This window comes from Propithecus coquereli, unplaced genomic scaffold (assembly GCF_000956105.1).
Source record: "Propithecus coquereli isolate 6110/MARCELLA unplaced genomic scaffold, Pcoq_1.0 Scaffold344, whole genome shotgun sequence".
Classification (NCBI taxonomy): Eukaryota; Metazoa; Chordata; class Mammalia; order Primates; family Indriidae; genus Propithecus; species Propithecus coquereli.
Genome location: NW_012149108.1, coordinates 1,123,110 through 1,144,029, shown reverse-complemented (window position 1 = coordinate 1,144,029; position 20,920 = coordinate 1,123,110). Strand labels below are relative to the sequence as shown.

Here is a 20,920-nt window from a genome sequence, read left to right as displayed (position 1 = left end):
TCGCACACGTGGCTTGCACACTGACCCATCGCCTGGAAACCGTGTCCCGCTGGTCTCACGCACAGCTGCACCAAACAGCCACTTTATGTGTTTCTCTACTATCCCCCTCATCGATGCATGACTCATTGCTTCATTCATGTCTCCATGTGTGCGTAGAAACCTAGGCAAGCAGCCATTCCTAGGGACATTGCAGGACAACCTCATTGAGATGGACATTCTCGGCGCCTCCCGCCATGATGGGGCTTACAGTGACGGGTAGGTGACATCCCCATGCTCCTCTCTGTGTGTGCTCTCCCCCGTGGCTCCTGTGCTTGCATGCAGACCTGAGACCTTTCCCTGGGATTTCCTGGGGGAGGTGACCCATGTTGCATGCCCATCCCCAAGTCCATGTGCAACTTGCCACAGTGTATCCTTGGAATACCCTGTCCCCCAGCATATTAACAGTCTTGTTAATATGCAGCTCTCGGCATCTCACTGGCTGCCTTTGCCATTCTGAAAACCATCTCATATAGCAATTTTTATGCAGCACAGGCCCTGTATTGTATGCATTCTGAGTGTGTATTCTGTGGCCTGAGGCATCTTGAACCCCAACAGAGGTGGGTTTACCCTAAGACTTGCAGGGGTGTACAGTGCAACTAATGCACCCCACTTCCCAGGCTGTGTGCAAGTCCTCCCATGGCCATGGTTAAAGCCAAGCTATGGAGGATTCCTTGACACCTAGTTTGGCCACATCATGTGCTTTGACTGTGCCCTGCTGCCCTCAAGACGGTAGCTAGGCTGTGGGTTGCAGTTGCCCGTCTGCCCTCTCACACAGCTTGTACCTGGGGCTTGGAAGGCAGCAGTCTGGCTTCTGAGCAGAGTGCTTTGCAGGCATTTGCTGCCATTGGCTGTGTAACAGCCACTAGGGGACTCTTGGCCATGGCAGAAGTTAGTGGTGGTTTCTTGGCTTCAACACCAACAAGACTCCCTTTAAAAAGAAGGGTACACCAATCCTCAACCAAGATGCACTGGCAATGAACATACTGGAAGGAGAAGAAAAATTTTAGGCCCTATTGTCTCCAGGGGATAGAACAGGATTTTAGACACTTTCCAAGCTACTGTAATAATTTTAGAGAACAGGTAGTTTATTCCCCAAGAAACAGAAACTCAGTCCCATCCATTCCCAGGAAAAGGATCTCAACGCCAGCCTTCTGTTGAGTTGGTAACACCTGCCTTGCCTTGGGTGGGTTTCCCACGGACAGGACTCTCCCATCCATGTTCCGTGGAAACGTGTCTTCATGTGCTGTTCTGTGGTCTGGTCCGTGTTCTCCTTTTCGCGTCCCTCCCATCGTCTCTGGGTGACTCTCTCTCTCCAGGCTCCTCTGCATGCCTCTTCTACTGCTGCCTCTGTCCCGCAGGTTTATCTGGGCGCCCAGGCCGCCGGCAGACCCTCATGCGCTCTTGCTCTTCTCTGTCTGCAGGCACTTCCTCTTCAAGCCTGGAGGCACCTCCCCGCTCTTCTGCACCACGTCACCAGGGTACCCGCTGACGTCCAGCACGGTGTACTCTCCTCCGCCCCGGCCCCTGCCCCGCAGTACTTTTGCCCGGCCGGCCTTCAACCTCAAGAAGCCCTCCAAGTACTGTAACTGGAAGTGCGCAGCCCTGAGCGCCATTGTCATCTCGGCCACGCTGGTCATCCTGCTGGCATACTTTGTGGGTAAGCACCCCCTCACCCTGGCTTCCCTTGGCTCCCCTCTGGCCCAGAGGGCAGTGACCGAGACACCTATGGGCACTGAAGGCTCCTCACCAGCATGGCAGTCAAAGCATGCAGTGTGTGCCAAGCAGCACTGGCATGCTGGACAGCCTACACCCCCAAACTTCAGGGTCAGCTCTTCGGGGCCCTCCTTCCTACTCTGCACTTATACCAGGAAGGAAGCTGAGCATGTGTCCTTTCAGGTGTTGGGCGCCTAGCACTGAGGTGTAAGCACTCGGTGAGACAGGCCTTTGTGGTGGTGAGCTATGGCATGAGCGTCATAGACTGGAGTCACTACAAATGAAATGACAAATTGGAGAGGCTGGGCAGCAGGCAGCCTCTCCCGTGGGTGCCTCACGGCTGCAGCGAGGAGGTGCAGTGCCTTGGGGCTGGAGGGAAACTGCCAGGAAAGCACGTCTGAAGGCAAAGGTTTGGCGAGGTGGTTGGAGGGTATCGCGGCAACCAAGGTCCAGAGTTAAACCATGGTGAGGAGCCCTGGGAGATTCCGACTGAGCAGCAGCACGTCCCAGTGAGTGGACAGAGCTGGCGGAGGGGTGTGTGGAGTGCAGAGCAGCACTCACCTGACCCCCAGCATGACAGGGCCCTGAGGAGCTCTGCCTGTCCCACCGCCTGGCTGCAGCGGGACAGCTCTCACTCCGCAGTCCTCTGTTTCTGACAGTCCAGTTTCCTATATCTGACCCCGCTCTTTGGTCTTCTCCCAGGAAAGACATGAACCTGAAAAGATGTGGGCATTGTGTGGTCTGCTGCCTCTGCGTAAGTCAGCCTCTTGGCAGGGCATCGAAGGGAAGGCTGGCTTCCCCTGTCCTTTCCAGCCTTCAGATTCTATAATTCTCAGATTTAAGGTAGGTCAGGCCAACTTGAGAAGGCTTTGAATCCATGCTTGAGAATGCTGAGATGATTCTCTAAGCAGAGGGGACTTTTTCAGCACAAGCCCCGCAAATAGGAATAGAACTAACCAGCAGAGGCCAAAAGAAGACAGAGTGCCGCCCAGCATGAAAAAGAACTTTGTAACAACAAAAGCCAGTGTGGCTGGGAAGGGGCTATCTTGACAGGTAGTAAGCGCTGCCCCTAGGAGCCATTAATAGAGCAGGCGCCACCACTGTTCAAGAGGTGGAGGGGGTTCAGGCATGGGTGGAAGTTTGGGTGACTCAAGTTGTGTGCTCACTTTTCTCTCAAGATGCTTGAATTTTATAAAAGCAAATAATCAGGAGATGACGGTCCTGAAAACAAGAAGGTTCTCCTAAAGTGTCTTGAGCTATAATAACCCTCCTCTAGTATGTCATATCTTTTCCCCTTATCAATATTGGCTGAGAATTTCATGGCTCCATGCCATCCTGGCCTTGGATGCAGGATGGCATGCCTGTTTCATCTCTGCTTCTATCTGATTGATTAGGTCTTGCTGCCAGGAAAGCTGTGTTGAGAAAGATTCTGAGGCTGTATTTAGACTCAATGTAAAAGAGTCTCTGTGACTGATGTCTGTCATGGTCACAGGAATGGAAAATATTGATAATGGATCAGGCATTTACCATCCCTGCTGTCGGTCCTTGGCTAAAAGGAACAGCCAAACTGGGAGAGGTCAGGGCCTACCGAGGCTCCGTGAGAGGGTGTCATTGATACAGATTGTATTACAGGTGAGGGCTGTGGGGTTCTATGCGCCATTACTTTGTATGAAAGTTTCTTCTGGCACCACCAATACTATGTCCCCACCAGCCACTGGCACAGCTCCTGCTTTTGACTTACATTATTCTATTCCCTAAGCAAGTAGACTTTTGGACAGGCAGTGTCACTGTTCAACAGTCAAGTAGTTTGCTGCATATAGAAATCAATCTGTTTTGCATTGAAGTCTTGAAGTTTCTATCATGTAGTCTAGCTCAATGAGGAAAAGTAAATCTTTACATGATTAATCAAACTCTCTCCTATTTTCTATCCCGTGGGTTTCTTCCTCTCCCATTTAATAAGCATACATGGTCGGTCTTCAGCTATCTGAAGATAGGGGCTACTGTTGGAAGTAGTGAGCTCCCTGTCAGAAAGGGTACAAATAGAGCTTAGTGACCACTTAGCAAGAATAAGATTCAAGCACTGACTAGGGGTTTTCATTGGACGCCCTTTAATTTTCCTTCCAACGTTGAGATTCTTAGAATCTACTATTTTATGAATTTTATTTTTCATTCAGCAAACCATACAGAGTATCTGCTTTGAGCCAGGCATGATGCTAAATGCTAGGGTTAAAGATACGGTCCCTACCGTTGAGGCATCCGTAGCTTAAAAGAGGAGATCGCTACATTAGCAGGCAAATCTAAAACAGTGATTGATTTACACAGCAGCTCAGGGGCTGTGGGAATACCCAACCCCAGCCGAGGGGACTAGAGAAGGCTTCCTGGGAAAGGTGATGTTTGAGCTGAATTTTAAAGTAGGCATTAGCCAGAAGTAGACATGCAGAAAAGGGTATTTCAAAACAAGGGAACTTTCAAAGCCTTGAAAAAGGATGATGTGGTGGCAAAGAAATTTTCTGTATTTGAAGTATTTGAGTTGTGTGGGCTGCACCATTGGAGTTAATACAGGAGCGTTTCATCAGATTATGAAGATCAGCTAGGAGGACAAGTTGAGGACCTTATCGGATGGGCAATTGGGAAGCCATTGAATGGTTTTAAGCAGTGGTAGGACATAGTCAGATTTTTATTTTAGAAAGATACGGGTAGAGGGAGGAAAGAGTAGAAGGCAGACCTGGTGGGAAACTATTGCAATAAACTCGTCAGGAAAAGCTGATGGCTTCAACTAAGAGAGCGCCAATGTGGGTGGAGAGGAGGGGCCAGATCTAAGGTCGCTTCAAGAGGATTTGTGTCTCAAGTCATTGATAGTATGTCCTTGCTAAGAATAAATACATCCTTCTGCTAGAATTCCATCTGTGTAGGAACATTCAGACTGGACTCCAGAGTTCATATCCAAGGGTCAGGTCAGAGAGGCATGCCTGGGGCACTCCTTTTGTCACCTGGAGACTCAGCCCCATGAAAGCCCACACAGCAGCTGTTCGCCCTTGGGCAATTCCTTCTCTTTCTGAGTTCTGATTTCCTCTTCTAGAAAATAGGCATGGCCCCCTACCTCAGAAGGGTGTTTGCGAGGTGGGAGTAGGCTCATGCAGGTGAAGGCATTGCAGGTGTGAGGAGGTCCCAACCTTGCTTCAAGGCCTGGGGGTTAGCAACCTTATTGCTTGGTCTCCTTCGGCTGCTGAGGGCAAGGGATGAACATCTTGTGGCTTGGCCATGATTACAGGCTGTGATGACTAACTTATAAGGAACTATCAATTATTAAAAACCAAATTAATTGTCTCAGCCAAGCACAAATATCCTTAACAAAGACTCTCTTCCAACAGACCAAGTGATCTAATCAACAGACAGAAGCACAGATATTTAATTAGATTTTTGATGAAAAATTGTGTTTAATTTCAAGTATAATCAATTATTAATTACTGTAATGAGTGAGTCTGACTGGATTTACTAATTAACTCATTTAAAAATTATGAATAACCTTTTCATTTCTAATTATTTTCTACATGCTATCAAGTTCCAGATAAGAATTGCATCACCTCACCAGCAGAGGGGGAGGCAGAAACCGAGGGCGCAAAGAATTTTTCTTTTGCTCGTGTCTGCCCAGGGCCGCATGTCTGGATGGTGATCCTGACAGATCCATTCCACGTTCAGTTTCTTAGTTGGAAAGTTTCTTGAGAAACTTGTGCAACCAGTGACCTTTCTGTTATAGATACATTTACGGCATTTTCATGGGAAAATAGAGAAATTGGAGTCAGCACTTACCACCCACAAAGCCTGCAGAGCCTGGGACCTTGCCTCTGGGTCCTGTCTTGCTCTGCGGAGAGTGTCACTAGGCTGCTCTGGCCTAGGCTGGGATCTTCAGGCCACTGTGGGATCTGTTCAGAGAGAAAATTTATCTGTTTGTCTCCAAAGAGGCCAGTTCAGCAAGGCAGCCGTGGAGGATGAGTTTGCATTGTTCCGTTCACCCATTCCCCCTAGCAAGGGGCTCCGGTCCTTGTTGGTCCCCATTTGAATACCCTGCCTTTTCTTTTCTGAAGAAATCTGCTTGCAGAACAAAAGGTGAAGGGAGTAATGTGCAGGGAAGGCTAGTTTTAGGTCAAACCATGAAGCTTATACAGCCACGGCAAGAATGCCGTATTTTATAGCGTTTAATTGTTTTTTAAACATTTTCAGCAAAGGAGGTGTGATATGGAGTAGTAACTAACACTGGCTGCTGTTTATCATTAATAGTGAGAGCAGTCAGCTCTGACCACGTGCTGTCCCCGTGCCCTTTCTGCTCTAAGCACATCGCTTGTGTCTCACTGAAATCTCCTAACAACCCCCAATTTGCAGGTGAGAACACTGAGTCCCAGTGAGCTGGAGTAACCTGCCCACTGTCACATGGCAAATGCTTGGACTGTGAGCCACCTGACCACAGGCACTCTAGCTCTTGAACTCATGCTTTTTAAAATTTTTTCTCTTTTGAGCTCACACTCTTAACCCTCACACCATCACTTTCCCATCCTAGTATCTGGTCCTTTGAATTTTTACTATGTGCCTAGCATTAGGCCAAGCTCACTATGTATGTCACCTCTCTGGGCCCTCACAACCATTCTGTGGGATGAGTATCATTTTCTGTATTTTCTAGATGAGGAAACTAAAGCTGAAAGAAGTTTGCAACTTGCCAGGGTCACACAACCAGTAAATGATAGCTGGGATTCAACCCTGATGTCGGATTTCAAAGGCCATGCTTCCAGCCACCTGCTGCATAGGTCCTAGGCACACAATGTAGAGTCCAAAGGCCCTAATTCAGACCCAGGCTCTATCATTCGCTGACTGTGTACACTTGGGCAAGTTGCTTAACCTCTCTGAACCTCAGCTTCCACTTTGCTCATGGCTTTTTTTTTTTTTTTTTTGAGACAGAGTCTCACTCTGTTGCCCGGGCTAGAGTGAGTGCAGTGGCGTCATCCTAGCTCACAGCAACCTCACACACCTGGGCTCAAGTGATCCTACTCCCTCAGCCTCCCGAGTAGCTGGGACTACAGGCATGCACCACCATGCCCGGCTAATTTTTTCTATATATTTTTAGTTGTCCGATTAATTTCTTTCTCTTTTTTAGTAAAGACGGGGTCTCGCTCTTGCTCAAGCTGGTCTCGAACTCCTGAGCTCAAACGATCCGCCCACCTCAGCCTCCCAGAGTGCTAGGATTACAGGCGTGAGCCACCGTGCCCAGCCTGCTCATGGCTTTTATAACAGTTGTGGTTGGGACGATTAGCACATTTTATAGGAGAGGAAACCAAGGGCAGCATCGTGGTTGAGAGCATGGGTTCTGAAACAAAGCTGCCTGCTTTCAAATCTCCACTCTGCTGCTTACAAGCTTGGTGACACCAGGTGAGTTGCCGTAATCTCTCTCAGCCTCAAAGTGAGGCTAATAGTAGTGGCTACTTCACAGGGTTGTTGTGAAATTCCAGTAAGATAATTCACACCAAGTACCTAGCCCATTGCCTGGCACAGAGTTAGATACTGCTATTATTAATAGTATTATTTGTACCATTGGCATCACAGGTAAAAGAGTATTAGTGACTCCTGAGTGTCTCTAAACTTGGACCAGGCCTGTCTCGCTGCAGTGCCTGCAGGCTTCCCAGCCTATGCTAGTCACAAGGGCAGCTGACAGAACAAGCAGGGGGACCTGTCAGAAAATATCTGTAGGGAGGTCTTGCTGTTCCAGGAAAGCAGCCTCGAGAAGAGTCATCACCTAAAAAGTATCTCACATCATCTCTTTAAGTAGGACAAAAGTTGATTTTTGCTTCATTGACAGTTGCCTCTATGTAGATAAAACTGACAGCTTCCCTTGCCTTCTGAATCTCTATGTAAAAAGTAGACACTGAGTGACACGGAAGAGCCACTGATTAATATCTCGAGGACTCTTTAAGCACCTATCTTGCCAGATAGACCTTTGAAATGGAAATGAAAAAGGCTTGTTAATAGTATGAAAACCAGGAACAGCTTCACATTTCACAGAAGACCTCAGTGTCCCCTGGCTGCAGTTTGGTCCATCATCAGGCGCAGGTCACGTTGTAGGGCGTCGGCAGCATTTGCCGTGGTTTCTCCAAGGCAGCATGGTGTTCTCATCAGGAAGGAAGACAGGATTTGGAGCCTAACCAACTCAGTGGAAATCTCAGCTCTGCCACTCTCCAGCTGTGTCACCTTTGGAGCCTTGGTTTTCTAATCTGTAAAGTGAGAAGAATAATAGCACTGCCTTATAAGGCTGCTGTGCAGGTTAAATGAGATGATGTGATACAGGAGATGTCCCTCGCCTTGGGAGATTGTTGTTACCCCTCCCTGGCCCTCACCCAGACTGCAGTGAGACTAGATGGTCCGGTAAAGTCCTCCTGGTGTGCAGTTATCTGCCTGCAGGAAATTGCACCGGGACTTAAAGGGTGGAGGCACAAATGTTTGCCTCCGGGTAACTATAGTGGAACGTTCCAACATGCACAGTAGCAATGAGGGATCCTTTTTAAAAATTAGGTCACATTTTTCACCTCCACCAGAAGCTGATTGTAGATTACAAAAAAAAAAAAAAAATCAGAACCCTTGCTTAAAGTGGTGATAGTTTAATTTATAAGTGAGAATGTTGCTGAGCTTAATGTCTAATTGCTGCTCTTCAAAAGGCAGCTCTTAGCTTTGCTTGTTGGAATATTATTGCAGTTCTTGATCTGGAGGAGCCTGGGTCGTCCGGTTCTCAAGGCTATCTGGGAAATGTTGATAGAGGTGAACTTGGGCGTTAAGTGTGATTTGCATAGAATTGTGCAGGCTCTCTCAAGGTCTCTGACATTTCACTGTGCAAACTGGACTTCAGTATGGCAGCAATCCAGTTAGAGGAGATATTAGACTTCCCTTCCTTTTAGGGTACTGTTCTCACTCCTCCATCTAATGCCTTACTCTCTGCTACATACTCAATCCCTAGCACAAAGCCTGGCACAAGGTAGCTGTGCTTAGTAAGACTCGTTTGAATAAAAGACCTTGCAAATGGTTAAGTCTGCCAAGGGTAGTCTAGGCAGAAAAAACAGGATGGGCAAAAACGTGGTGGCAGAACTGTGCATTTTATGTCCTGGGACTCAGGTATAGGTGAAATGGTCATGAGATGAGTAGAAAAAAAAATTACAAATAGAACAACATCCCCAACCCCTGACAAATTATTTCCATTGGTTCAGCTCATGCACTATCAGGATCTTAGATGCTATTGGCTTCATAAGCACGGGCCTGTTGCACTTTGGGCCCGGGTGTTATTTCTGCGCAATAAGGCTCATTTTCTCTCCTTTCTCTTTGACTTTACATCAGGCCTTTTGGACAGAAGCCATAGATTTAGCTTTATAGCCCAAAGAATGGGAAATGGAGATGATTGAACATGGTCTTTTAGGAGGAGGAAAAAGTGATAAAGATGCAAGATCCTGCATTAACACCTTTCTCTCCAAGATTGATTCCTTCGTGCTGCTCTGTGGGAATTGCTAATAGCAAGATATATATAGATTGTTCTCTTTATAACAGAACCCAGACAGATATCTTCCAGCTCCCCAAAAGGAGGACGTAGGAGACCAGCACGGCTCTCTGCAGTTGTCTGAAATGCTGCTGTAGGGGAAGGGGCTGCAGAGGGCAGAGCCAGCCTGAGGGGTGAAATGATGGGAAGGCACCATGGGCTCTGTGGAAGAAGGTTCTTCTAACAGGAGAGCTGCTTGATGGAGCGGCTGTGCTGGGGGAGCCCATGTCTGGAATGAGAGGAGCAGAAGTTAAAGTCCCCAGACTGTAGACCAGTGACCGCATCTGCTCCATCCTTCTGCCAGTACTAGCCCGCCCACTTGGGCAAGAACTTACTCTCCTGAAGCTGTAGTTTCCTCATTTGTACAATAGGAATCAAAACAAACAAATGAAAGACTGGCTAAAGTTTAGTCATTCGACATGTTTCAGCTCAGCATGAAAGAACGTTTTCCAGTTTGCAGACCTGCCCCATGATAGAGCTGTTTGGTAGTGATCTTCCTGGCAAAGGAAGTATTCAGGCAGTGGGTTGTGGGATTTGTTTGTTTGAGTGTTCATTTGTTTTTAATTTGAGGAGAGTTTAATAAAGAGGGTGATTACAAAAGGAGGGCAGAATGTCAAGGAATGTGCCACCCCAGGCTAATGACACCAGGATACTTACTGTTAATGTCCCAGGCACGAAGGGGCAGGGGAGGGAGGTTACCAGGACCAAAGGGAGGCAGCCACAGGAGAGGACTGCTTGGCAGGATTTGTGGTGTTCAGTAGAGGGATGGTGGTGAGGGAGCCAGGAGACAGATATCTTGACCTCACTCTCTTCCCACCCTAGGATCTCCTCCCACTGGTGGAACCCAGCTAGCTGGAGCCAGAGCCCAAGGGAGCCACTGATCCAAGCAGTGTGGATCAGCCTCCCAGGGCACAGAGCAAGTGGAGAAGGATGGAGAGTGAATGTGGAGGGCAAAGGGATGGCATCGGTCTCGCCACCTGTTGTCATCCCTTTCCTTAGCAACGTGCAGGGCTCTGACTGCACTTCTAGGGTCGAGACCCAGACACTGCTCAGGCAAGGCTCCCTACCTTTGACCCCCTCAGCCACCAGGCCCAGAGCACTTCCTTTAAATCAGATTTATTGAGATATAATTTACATAGAATTAACATGTTTTAAGTTGCCATTCTATGAATTCTGACAGACGGATAGAGTTGTGTGATCACCACCCCAGTCAAAACACAGAACATTTCTGTCACCCCAGAAAGTTCCCTCATGCCCTTGGCAGTCAGCCCCCTCTCCTCACTCTCCGCCTCTGGCAACCACTCTTCTGTCCTCTGTCTCTGTAGTTTTAGGCACTATTTTTGAGAAGTGTAGTGTACTAAAGAAGTGATTTAATTACTGGAGTCAAAATCAGGTATTATTCAAAATAATTTTCAAACTCTAAGATATATAAGTGCTGTTGAGAAATTTTTAAGATATAATTCAGAATTCAAGCTATCAGGGCAAGGAACAGAAACATTCTGGGGTTTTTTGCATGCTATACTTGACCTCCTTGAAGGGCAGCAGCCAACGCCTTTGCGCAGTCGGCGTGAACGCAAAGGTTTGTGTTCTTCTGCCTTCTTCATTGGCCATTTTTTCATATAAACAGTTTCAAGTGCTGACATAATTCTCATTCTTGTCAAGTTTAATAGCTCTATTATATTGGTGCCATTGCTATATCATTGTATTTCTGCTGTTTCCAGTTGTTTGCTATTATATTTTCATCTTGTGGTTTTTTTTTTCCCCTTATTACACTCTTGGTCTTTCTGATACTATTATAAGTAGCACTTCTGTGAACATCTTGTGCCTCTGCTCCGTTTTCTTCTTTGGATTACCTTAGGGAGGGGGTATTCCTCAGAGTTGGCTTCCTGGGGCACAGGTGTGAGCAGTTCAAAGCTCTTGAGGAGAGTTTAACAGAGGATCACTGCTACATCCTCTTCAGAAGGATGGGACTGAATTCCAGGGCCTCCAGCCAGGTGTCCAGTTTCCCCGCAGTCCCGCCAGCATGGCACTTTGCGTCTGATCTTGGGTCAGCCAGTTTAATTGGTGGGAGATGGGGGGTCGGGTCACAAGTGGCTCTGATGTCCAAAGAGGCTGAAGGATCCCTGGAGTGGAGCCACCTGCCACCTCCCATCCCCCTCCCCACAGTCAGTTCATTTTTAAGAGCTTAGCTTGAATCAGATGTCACTTATTCAAGCAAGCCCCTCTGAGCCCGGCACACTAAGCCAGGAGCCAGTTGTATGCTTTTATAGTATATGCTCATGGTGTTCACACAATTGCTGCTGAATGACCATGACATTGATTGTTTAGTGTCTGTCTCCACCTTTAGATTGTGAGTGCCTCGCGGGCAGAAACAGTTTCTGTCATGCTTAGTGTCATAGCCACTGCTTCTTGTGCCAGGGTCTGGCGTGATGTGGCATGTGTTCAGCTAAATTTTGTTGAAGGAGAGAGAGGAGGGGAGGACGTCAGGACCAGAACCTAACATGCCACAAGGCATGGAGTGGAGGGAAAGGAAAAGCAGAGTAGAGGCTCCAAGTTCTCGCAGAGATCAAAGATGGACAGTCTAGATAACGTGAGAGTGAAAATGGCTCCTGGAAACTAAAGGGAGGGAAAACCAGAAACGACAAAACCAGAGGTGGCTGCCGAAAAGCAGTCAGCACGGGGCACAGACCTGGCTTTGGACCTCAGCGTTCCTGACTGCTGCGCCACTCTAGGCAAGAACTGCGCTCTCATGGAGCCTCGGTCTCCCGCCCTGTGCACATGGGTACGCGGCTCTTGTGGCGGTGACAGGACTGTCCGGCACCAAGTTCTTACCAGTAAGAGCCGCTAGTCGATGAAATCTGTCTTCCGCTTCCCCTGGCCAATGAGATGTGTTAGATTTGAGGGCCAAGCAGTTCCTGAGTTTGGAAATGTAGTCTCAAAAAAGAAAGGAGCCAAGTTTACCAGAATATTCATTTTATTCATTTGCCCTCAGGGCAGTTTCAAAGCCCCTGAGGAGGCAGCACAGCCCTGTAGCCCTGGCTGGGTCTTGGGTTCTCCTCTGCAACTTCCCCCAGGGAGGTGGACAGGAGTCGATTTTACAGATTGTCGGGTCCTTGGAAAGGATTTTTCCCTAAATCTCATTTTTATTCCAGACTAATTACTGTGAAAGAACATAATTTAATTGCACTTAAGTGCACAGAGAAAGAGGAAACAATCTCCCTGATGGCTATTCTTTCACTTTGTTAATTCTTAGCCTTGTGCGGGGAACTTAGGTCCACCAGGGCCTGGGGGAGCGGCGGAAGGCGGAACTCAGCCACTCTTCCTGGCGGGGAGGAAGGCGGGTAGAGGGGGAAGGGGGCAGTGAGAGGAGAGGTGGCTGTAAAAATCAGGGTGTTTCTCCTTTGACTCAGTGCCTCCTCCTGTCAGTAAAACAGCACAACCAGAACTAAACAGCTTCACCCTTCTGAAGGCAGCAATACAGTCTAGCAGCAAAGGCGCAGACTTGGAGCTAGGTAAGAACTGCATTCCAGCCCCAGCTCAGACAAGTTTTATAATCTCTCTGAGTCTTGGTTTCCTCACTGGTAAAATGTCAGTAACTATCTAAGTGTTTTGAGCATTAAGTGCGAGAACGTCTGCAAAGGGTCGGATCCAGTGGGTGGCCCACAGTGGGTGTTGAGTAAATGCAATTCTCACCCTTCCCAGTGGCTGGATCACCTAGAGATTTTAAGCCCTCTCAGGTTTAGCAGCCAGGGGCCACCCTGCGATGTAGGGATTTCAGGTAATCTGGGATTAAACAGAGGGAGCTTCCTCACCTTCAGGTTAAAATGGTGGAGAGCACTCCCTGAGCCCGTCTGCCGGGTTGCATGCCAGGTTGTGAGGAGCAGACAGAGCCGGATAAGCTGGCATCGTGCCTTTCAGCCATCCACAGCCTCCTGTAAAGCCACATGTGTAAGGAGCTGATGGCAATACTGGCCAATGATAAAAGTATGTCACTGGATTTTGAACCTTATCACCGTGGGATCCCAAAGGAGAAAGCAATTCATTCGAACTGGGAAGATCAAGTAAAATTTCCCCAAGGCATTGAGCTTATAAATCAAGTAAAATTTTGAAAGAGAAAGTGAGAATGGCTCTCTGGAAGATGGAACAGCCTAAACAAAAGCAGAGGACAGCAGATAGAAACGTTGGCTATTTTTGGCATCATTGTCAGAAGACTTCACGTTAAAACATCCATTTGTGTGCTTTACCTATCCATGGGCCTCCGTTTGTACTTTTATTCTATTGTACTGCCGACTTTGAATGTAGAACTACAGAAATCACAATGAGTGCTGGTGAACACTGGCCGCCTTCCCCCTAAAAGTGAGGTTCGGCTAGGCAAATACATAATAAATACCTTGCCTTTGGTGAGGCCTTTCAAATCTGTTGATCTTCTCCAGTAGTTTATGCACTGTATAGAATTATTAACTGCATTTCCTTGTCCTGCAAGAAAGCCCCAGATGTAGAAACTGAATCCTGCTGCAGTTAAATAACTTGTTCAGCTGGAATGGCTGGTAAGTAGTAGGGCTGGGCCTAGAAACTAGATTTTCTGACTCTAAATCCTGTATAGACCATGCTACCTCTAAGAGCCCTCCTCTAATGTGATACCCAAGGCTCAGAGAAAATGAGGGGCACTTGGCTGTACTGTCTGAGGCTTTCCCTGCTCCTAGCCACCCCCAGCAAGGCCTAAGCTGATGTGCCGGAGATGGCAGCTCACAGGAACTGAGAGTTTACCATATGCCAGGCAGGCACTGTTCTGAATGTCACGTATATCTTCTCATTTAGTCTTCTCAGAAGTCTTACTTATCCAGTGAATATTTGTTACGTGCCATCCACGTGGTAGGCATTGGGTTATTTTTATTTCCATTTTTAAAGATAAGAAACTGAGGCCCAAGAAGATTCAGTCATTTGCCCAAAGCCACATCAGCAGTGAGGGATACAGCCGGGATCGCCCCCAGAGCCTGCCCTCTTCTCCCTGTGCTCTGTCTTCCCACAGCCGTGGGGTGGGTGGTGCTCACCCCATCTGAACTGCTCCCTGCTAAAGAAAGAAACCAACTTATCTTCTTATGGAAGAAAAATTAACGTCCGCCTGCCCTGTGCCGTGTACTGTGCCAGCATTGCCACGTACCTGTGCACTGAATGGGGCTATGGTTTGCACCCAAAGTGCTCCAGGATTGGAGCAAACAGGAGGCCTGGATTATGGACATCAGGAGACCTCAAGACCCATCACTTACTGAGCAACAGCACTCATGGTATCTGATTCTGCTCTTCTCCAGGCTTCCTCCAGCATGAGTAGATTGTCATAGGTGTAATATTTCACTTTGGAGAAAGCCCTTCCTGCTGGTGTGTGGCAGGCAGCTAGATTTATCCTGCCCTTCAGCCTGGAGTTAGATTTTGTTCACAGCCTCCAGTGAGGAAAGAGAAAAAAAATGCCAGTATCATTAATTGTGCTGTAGGCTCCATTTCATCACATTGTCCCAAATTTGCCACTCAGGCCATCTGTAGAATTCTACAGGAAGACGTACTCCTCAGGCTCCTGTGTGTGTCTCAGTGTGTGCATGTCTCTGTGTATGTGAGCAGACATTTGAACCTGTCCAACTGTGTGTGCAACAGGGGTAACTGAGAGGAGATGGAGTAGGAGGGTAGCAAAGCTTTACATGAAAATTTTTGGATAAGTAGCATTTTTCTTTACCTGAAAACTAGAAACTCTTCCAGCTCATTGTCTGTGTCTCCTAACTTTTCTGTAACACATTAAGTCTACTAAACAGCACTACTACTAAATAGTACTACACATACACTTAATTGCATAGGTCCGAGACTGTGCTGGTCGTTTCACATTTAAATCTTTGCATCAGTCTGTATATTAGGCAGAGACTATATTAAATTAGAATATTTGAGTGTTCTTTTATTCATTAACTATTAAGCAATATAATAATAATGCTTATACTTCATAATCTATAAAGAACCTTCATTAAATGCAATCCTTATAAGAACCTAGGAGATGGTCTTATGTTGTTTCCATGCCCACATGGATAAAAAACTGAGGATCATACTAGGTAAGTGATATTCCTGTTGATGCGCAACTGGTAGGGACCATAGCTCACTCTCTACAGATCTGCTCCCCTAGGTACTAAGCCTGCTGGAGGGACCAGCAAGAACAGGAAGCACAGGTACACACCCCATGGGGCAGTGCTTGTGGGAGAAGTGTAGAAATAATGGTAAGGGCCCAGGGCTGGAGATGGAGGTCACTTTTGCCTGGGAGTGATGGAGGAAATCCCCACAGAAGAGGCAATATTTGAAGGAGGCCTTGAAAGGTGGGTGAATTTTTTTTTAATAGAGAAGGTGGTAGCCATTCCAGGCAAATGGCATTGTATCAGCAAAAGCATGGAGGCTGGATGGGCAGTAGGCTCCAGGGACAGAGAAATCCACATGGAGTGAGACTCCTGAGTAGCGAGAAGCAGTGTGGCCCATCAGAGGTTGTGTTCCACAAGCATAAAATGCTCTGTTAAAGTCATTTCTGTGCTGAAGAGATGTTACCTCAAGTGTCTGTTCTCAGAGAAATATTGCCAACAAAATTTGAACAAAATAAGGCAGGTCCGTATAACAATGAGATTGGCAATATTTTTTTCATTTTTGTCATTTCCACAGTTTTATACTGAATCAGGAAAGCAATGTAATATAGTGGTTAGGGACAGGTTCAGCCTGGATTTAAGCCAGATATGAGTTTATTCTCTACCTCTAATTAAATGGTAACATTGGACAAGTTGTTGCACTTCTTTGAGCCTCAGTTTCCTCATCTTGCAAATGAGGGTAATAATACTACTTGCTTCACAGGCCTTTGTGAGGATTAAATGATACTGTTTATAAAGCACTTGGCCTGGCGCTTGGTACAGTATAGCTTCCGATTAATGAGAGTGGCTGCTATTCACATTGTCATCATCGTTATTTTCATTATCGTGATAATTGTCATGGTGCCCAGAATTCCATACTGCCTTAAACTTTTTAATGGAAGGGCTGAACCAAACCTGGAGTCTGTGTATAATCAAAGAGGAAAAACAGGGAACTCACATTTATCAAGTGCCTTGTTCTGTGCACAAAGACAGACAGGAAGAAAATGTGATACGGTCCCAAAGGGCTAGAAAATGCCCGTGGGGCAGGAGACTGGGAAGCTGCAGGGAGTCAGGGAGGGACATCAAACACTCTGTTCTGTGAGATTTTAAAGTGCTCTTTCAAAATGCTTCTCATTATAAAGAAATATTATCCCAAGTTACAAATCTGGGTGGCAGGCTCCATGTTAAGCTGTCTGCCCTCATTCCTCTCACTGAAGTGAATGTTCCAGAGGGAAAAGGCCTAGCCTAATAATATATACACAAATTAAAACTGCATTTGAGGTACAGTTGGGACCACCTCCTAATTGACTTTGATCATGAAAAAAATCAGTTACATGGTTGGTTGGTATGCCAAAGGAAAGCAGGAAACGAAGGGTCGCTCCACAGAGCCAAGTAACGATATGTTTTCTAGTAGCTGTGGAAATGAGACATGGCAACTGGCATCTTCTCCTTTGGCTAGCTCCCAAGCACTAACCAAGCCCACATTTTTCTTCTGCCTCGTTTGATCATTAGTACAGGTGACGGAGGGGATGATGTGTCGTAGTGAGATGTGGGTCCTTTGCCAGGTCAGAACAGCTTTGTATAGAGATGCTTTAGGTAGCTTGTGAGTGGCGTTTACGCTTGGATACAAGCCCCGCAAAGAAAGGAATCTAAGTATGGCAGAACTTTGTGCCAGAGCTTTCCCCCTCTGGGGAAATGACAGGTACGCTCCCAGACCTGGCGCTGTCCTGTGGTGCTGACCAGGCACACCAGCACTGCAGGTTGAACAGGCAGGCAATCCTTTGGGTTCCTTTGATCTCTGGATAAATTTGTGAGGCCTGGAGTGTGAAGGGCAGACCATGGGCCTTTTACTAGGTGTAAGCGCTTCTATGTGGAGTCACTTCCTTGAATGTTTGTGCTGTTGGCAGTGATTTGATCAGAAATTACACTTTTATTCTGGTCGGGATTAAATGGAAGCCTGTACTGTGCTTCCTTGAGGACAATGTGAGAAGACCGTGGGATTTGGAGTCACCAGCACCTGGATTTGGATCTTGACACTGCTATGATAAATGGTGCAATTGTAGACAATTCTGGAGCGTTGCCTTTCTAGAGATATAAAATTAAATTAATAATAATTACGTCGTGGCTGTGTTTTGAGGAAGCTAATCTATAAAATGGGGTTACTGATAGCATCTACCTTAAAGAGTTGTGAGTTTAAATGACAATCACCATGAATCTTCCAGTGTAATATCATGCACAGGGTAAAATTTTAGTAAGCGGGAGCCGTTATTGTTTTAATAATAATCTTCACTATGTCTCCTTGTTTTCCTCCCTTTCTTCTTCATCCTCTGGACTAGGTGCTAAGGGGCAGAAATGGGAGGAATAATCCCTGCCCTGGGGAGGGCCGTGTGATGGCCTGGCATGGCCTATCCTGTGGGTGTGCTCTCCTTATGTTAGACCCCGGGAGATGACTCCCTTCACCTGGGAAGCAGTGCCTGGCAGGATATCAAGTGATGAGGATGGCTGTCCTGCTCTTAACAGGATTCTCTGCTGTGACTTAGTAACAGCATCATAGTGGACAGAGCTCTGAACTAGGAGTCTGAAGACCTGGCCTCAGCTCAGTCCCAGGCCCTGCCACAAATGCACTTGTCCAGCCTGAGTCTCTTCATCTGTGCAGATGGGTTGGCAGATCCCTGGGACCTGGAAGGTCAGTCGTAGCAACATCCCCCAACACCAGAGCAAAAACTCAGGCTTCTTGACTCTCCGAGTCCTGGTATGTCCTTATGTCATTTTCTCAATGAAAATCTCGGTGCACAAGAGGGATGATGGTGGTGATACCAACAAAGAAGGCGTCTGGTGGTCACTTCAGTAACTGCCAAGCACTGTGTGAGGTCACAAAACACAGCACTTCTTTCCATCTCTGCAACTTTTAGAGCTGGGTGATATTATCACCATGTTATAGATGAGGAAACTGAGGCTCATAAGAGTGCCATAGGCACGTAGCTGTAAACATCAGAACAGAGAAGGAACACAGGTCTGTCTGGTGCTCAGGAACCAGCACGGTGTTGAGAGTCTGCCAGGGGGAGGTCAGATAACTGGGCTATTAGTCCAAAGGCCGGGGGGAGGTGGCCAACTCCTAACTTAGTTATGTACAGAAGAGGTCTTCGTATAGCCTGCGGGCGAAAGGTGTCCGGGAGAGACAGCTTTCTTATTCTATTATTGCAATAATAGCAGTTTATTCTGTACAAATTAGGTTTTGGTCCCAGTTCCCCTGTAACCTGCCTTGTCACCAGTTTTCAGTGCCCTCTGGTTAAACTGATATTCTCCTCCGTATCAACGGTAGGCACACCTGTTTCCTGCTTCCATGGCTGACTGCGCCTCGTCCTCCGGCTCTGCACCGACTCTGCCTTGATTTACAGAAACGTTGAGCAGCTGCGCGTGAATCCTTGCTAAAAGCCGTCCTTCCCCACAACATTGTGTGGTACAGAAAAATGATTCATTGTGCCCGAGTCCATTCTCCAGAAAACACTTAATTTGGGAGTGAGAGACAGTAGCCTTGATTGTTGCAGTCAAGTTTATCCAGAGACAGGAGGAAAAGCAATATATTCACTTGATTTAAAATTAGCCCCACATAGTCACCAGTGGGATCCTGTCAGGCTGTTTTATAGTGATTCTGCTTTTAAAAGCTGTTTCATCCGTTGGGCAAATATCTCTATTCCCATACCCAAAGTCTGTCAGCTCATGGGAGCAGGAGCGGACCCTCGGTTTAAAAACATTTGCAGTTGACATGGAAGGGGAATTATGGGGAACACATAAAAAGAAGAAAAAAGGTCTTGTGACAGAGCTGGCTTAAACGAAGTTTTCGGTGGCTATAGAATGTAGGGAAGTCAGCATAGCAAAATGACAGTGATGATACAGCTGCCAGTCACCGAGCTCCTGCCATGAGCCAGGCTTAGTTCTAAGCAAATTATGCACATCATCTCATTTAACCCTTAGAGCTGGTTATTATCATCTTGATTTTACAGATGAGGAAACTGAGATTCAGAGAGGCTGAGTACTTTGCCCAAAGCCCAAAACCAGTAAACGAACAAGCTGTGAGTTCTTTGGATAGACCCAAACTGGCAGACTGACTCTGCCCACAGACAAGCCCCTACTTGCCCTTACTCGGCTTTGGTTGTGGGGATCAGCCATGGGTCAGGCAGAGGTGAAAGGAGGGGGGGCCCCATGCTTTATCCCTGAGAAGAGGAAAGCCCCTTAACAACGTCTCAGAAGAGCCAATATGGCTATGCCGCCAGCAAAGGCTTTGCCTTAAAATTTTTTTTAATTTTAATGTAATTTGAGGCATTGTACTCATCAGCAGTGCGATGGGCCAGGAGGAAAGCCTGGGCTTTGGAACCAGTCAGATCTGGATTCAAATGTGACTTTATCACTTCCTATCTGTGTGTCTTTGAGCAAGCCTTAGAGCCTCTCTGAGCCTCCAGTTTCTCCATTTGCAAAACCAGTTTCTCAGGTTTATGTAAGGATCTAATGAGGGAGCATCACAGTCCTCTTCTCCAGCGTCTGACACGTGGGAAATGCTCTAAGTTAGGATCCCTCCCTCTCCCCATCATCCTTCTCCTCTACCTGTTGCTCCTGACACTGAGTTGTAGAGCTTTCTTTTTAATGCTGTTGCACTATAGTGAGTTTGGAAACTAAAAAAGAATCTTATTGCTGTAATTCAAAGCCTGATATCAATTTTATTCTTTACAGATTTTTTTTCCAACATGCAACCTGGTTGTACAGAGGTGCAGTCAGGAAAAACATGCGGTTTTGTGTCCTGTTTTTCCTCCTTAACATTGTATCTTAAGCATTTTTCCCTTGTTGCTGGTTGTTGTAGTTATTTTTTATAATGATTGCCTCATATTCCATCCAGTACCTATACCATAAATTAGCTAAGTTGTTCTGCTATTTTTAGACATCTAGGTTGCTTCTAATTTTTTTCCGGTTACACTGCCATGTACATCACTGAGTACATAGCTTCTTGGTTTGGAACTTTTCAATATTGTGGCTTTGTAGCAAAACCAGGAAGAGAACATTGGAAATGAAAGCCTGTTATTTGTTGTTGTTGTTTTGTCTTTTTGGTTATTGTTTTCCCCGTTAGAGGACCATAAGTCCAAGAACTTCAGTGACTTCAATTTTATGGAAATGACTCTATTAAAAACAAAAAGCTGAGCACTAAAATAGAACAGAAAAGTGGGTAGCTGTGTGGCCGGGTTGGTTCCTATGCCTTTCGAAACCAAAAATGTCACTTGAATCCACAGCTCCTTGTGGTTATAACCATCTCTAGTCACTCCCTGAAGCTGCTAAGGTGCACATGCAAGTGGGTTCCTGTGTTCGGAAGGGAAGGGCATCTTGACAGCAGGAACTCTCCTGTACTTGTGTTGGTGACTCCTGCATAATGATGTTGTTAATTGCCTCCTGCTGGCCGGGGGCTGGGGGAGGC

At 46.7% G+C, this 20,920-nt stretch overlaps 1 protein-coding gene across 1 annotated transcript in view; it reads left to right on the top strand.

The window, feature by feature from the left end:
• TENM4 (teneurin transmembrane protein 4) overlaps positions 1 to 20,920 on the top strand; it is a 431,524-nt gene that overhangs the window by 219,153 nt on the left and 191,451 nt on the right. Inside the window, exons 5-6 of the mRNA XM_012651003.1 lie at positions 157 to 255; positions 1,461 to 1,696. Coding sequence (XP_012506457.1) covers positions 157 to 255; positions 1,461 to 1,696 — 335 coding nt within the window. The remainder of the gene's footprint in view (positions 1 to 156; positions 256 to 1,460; positions 1,697 to 20,920) is intronic.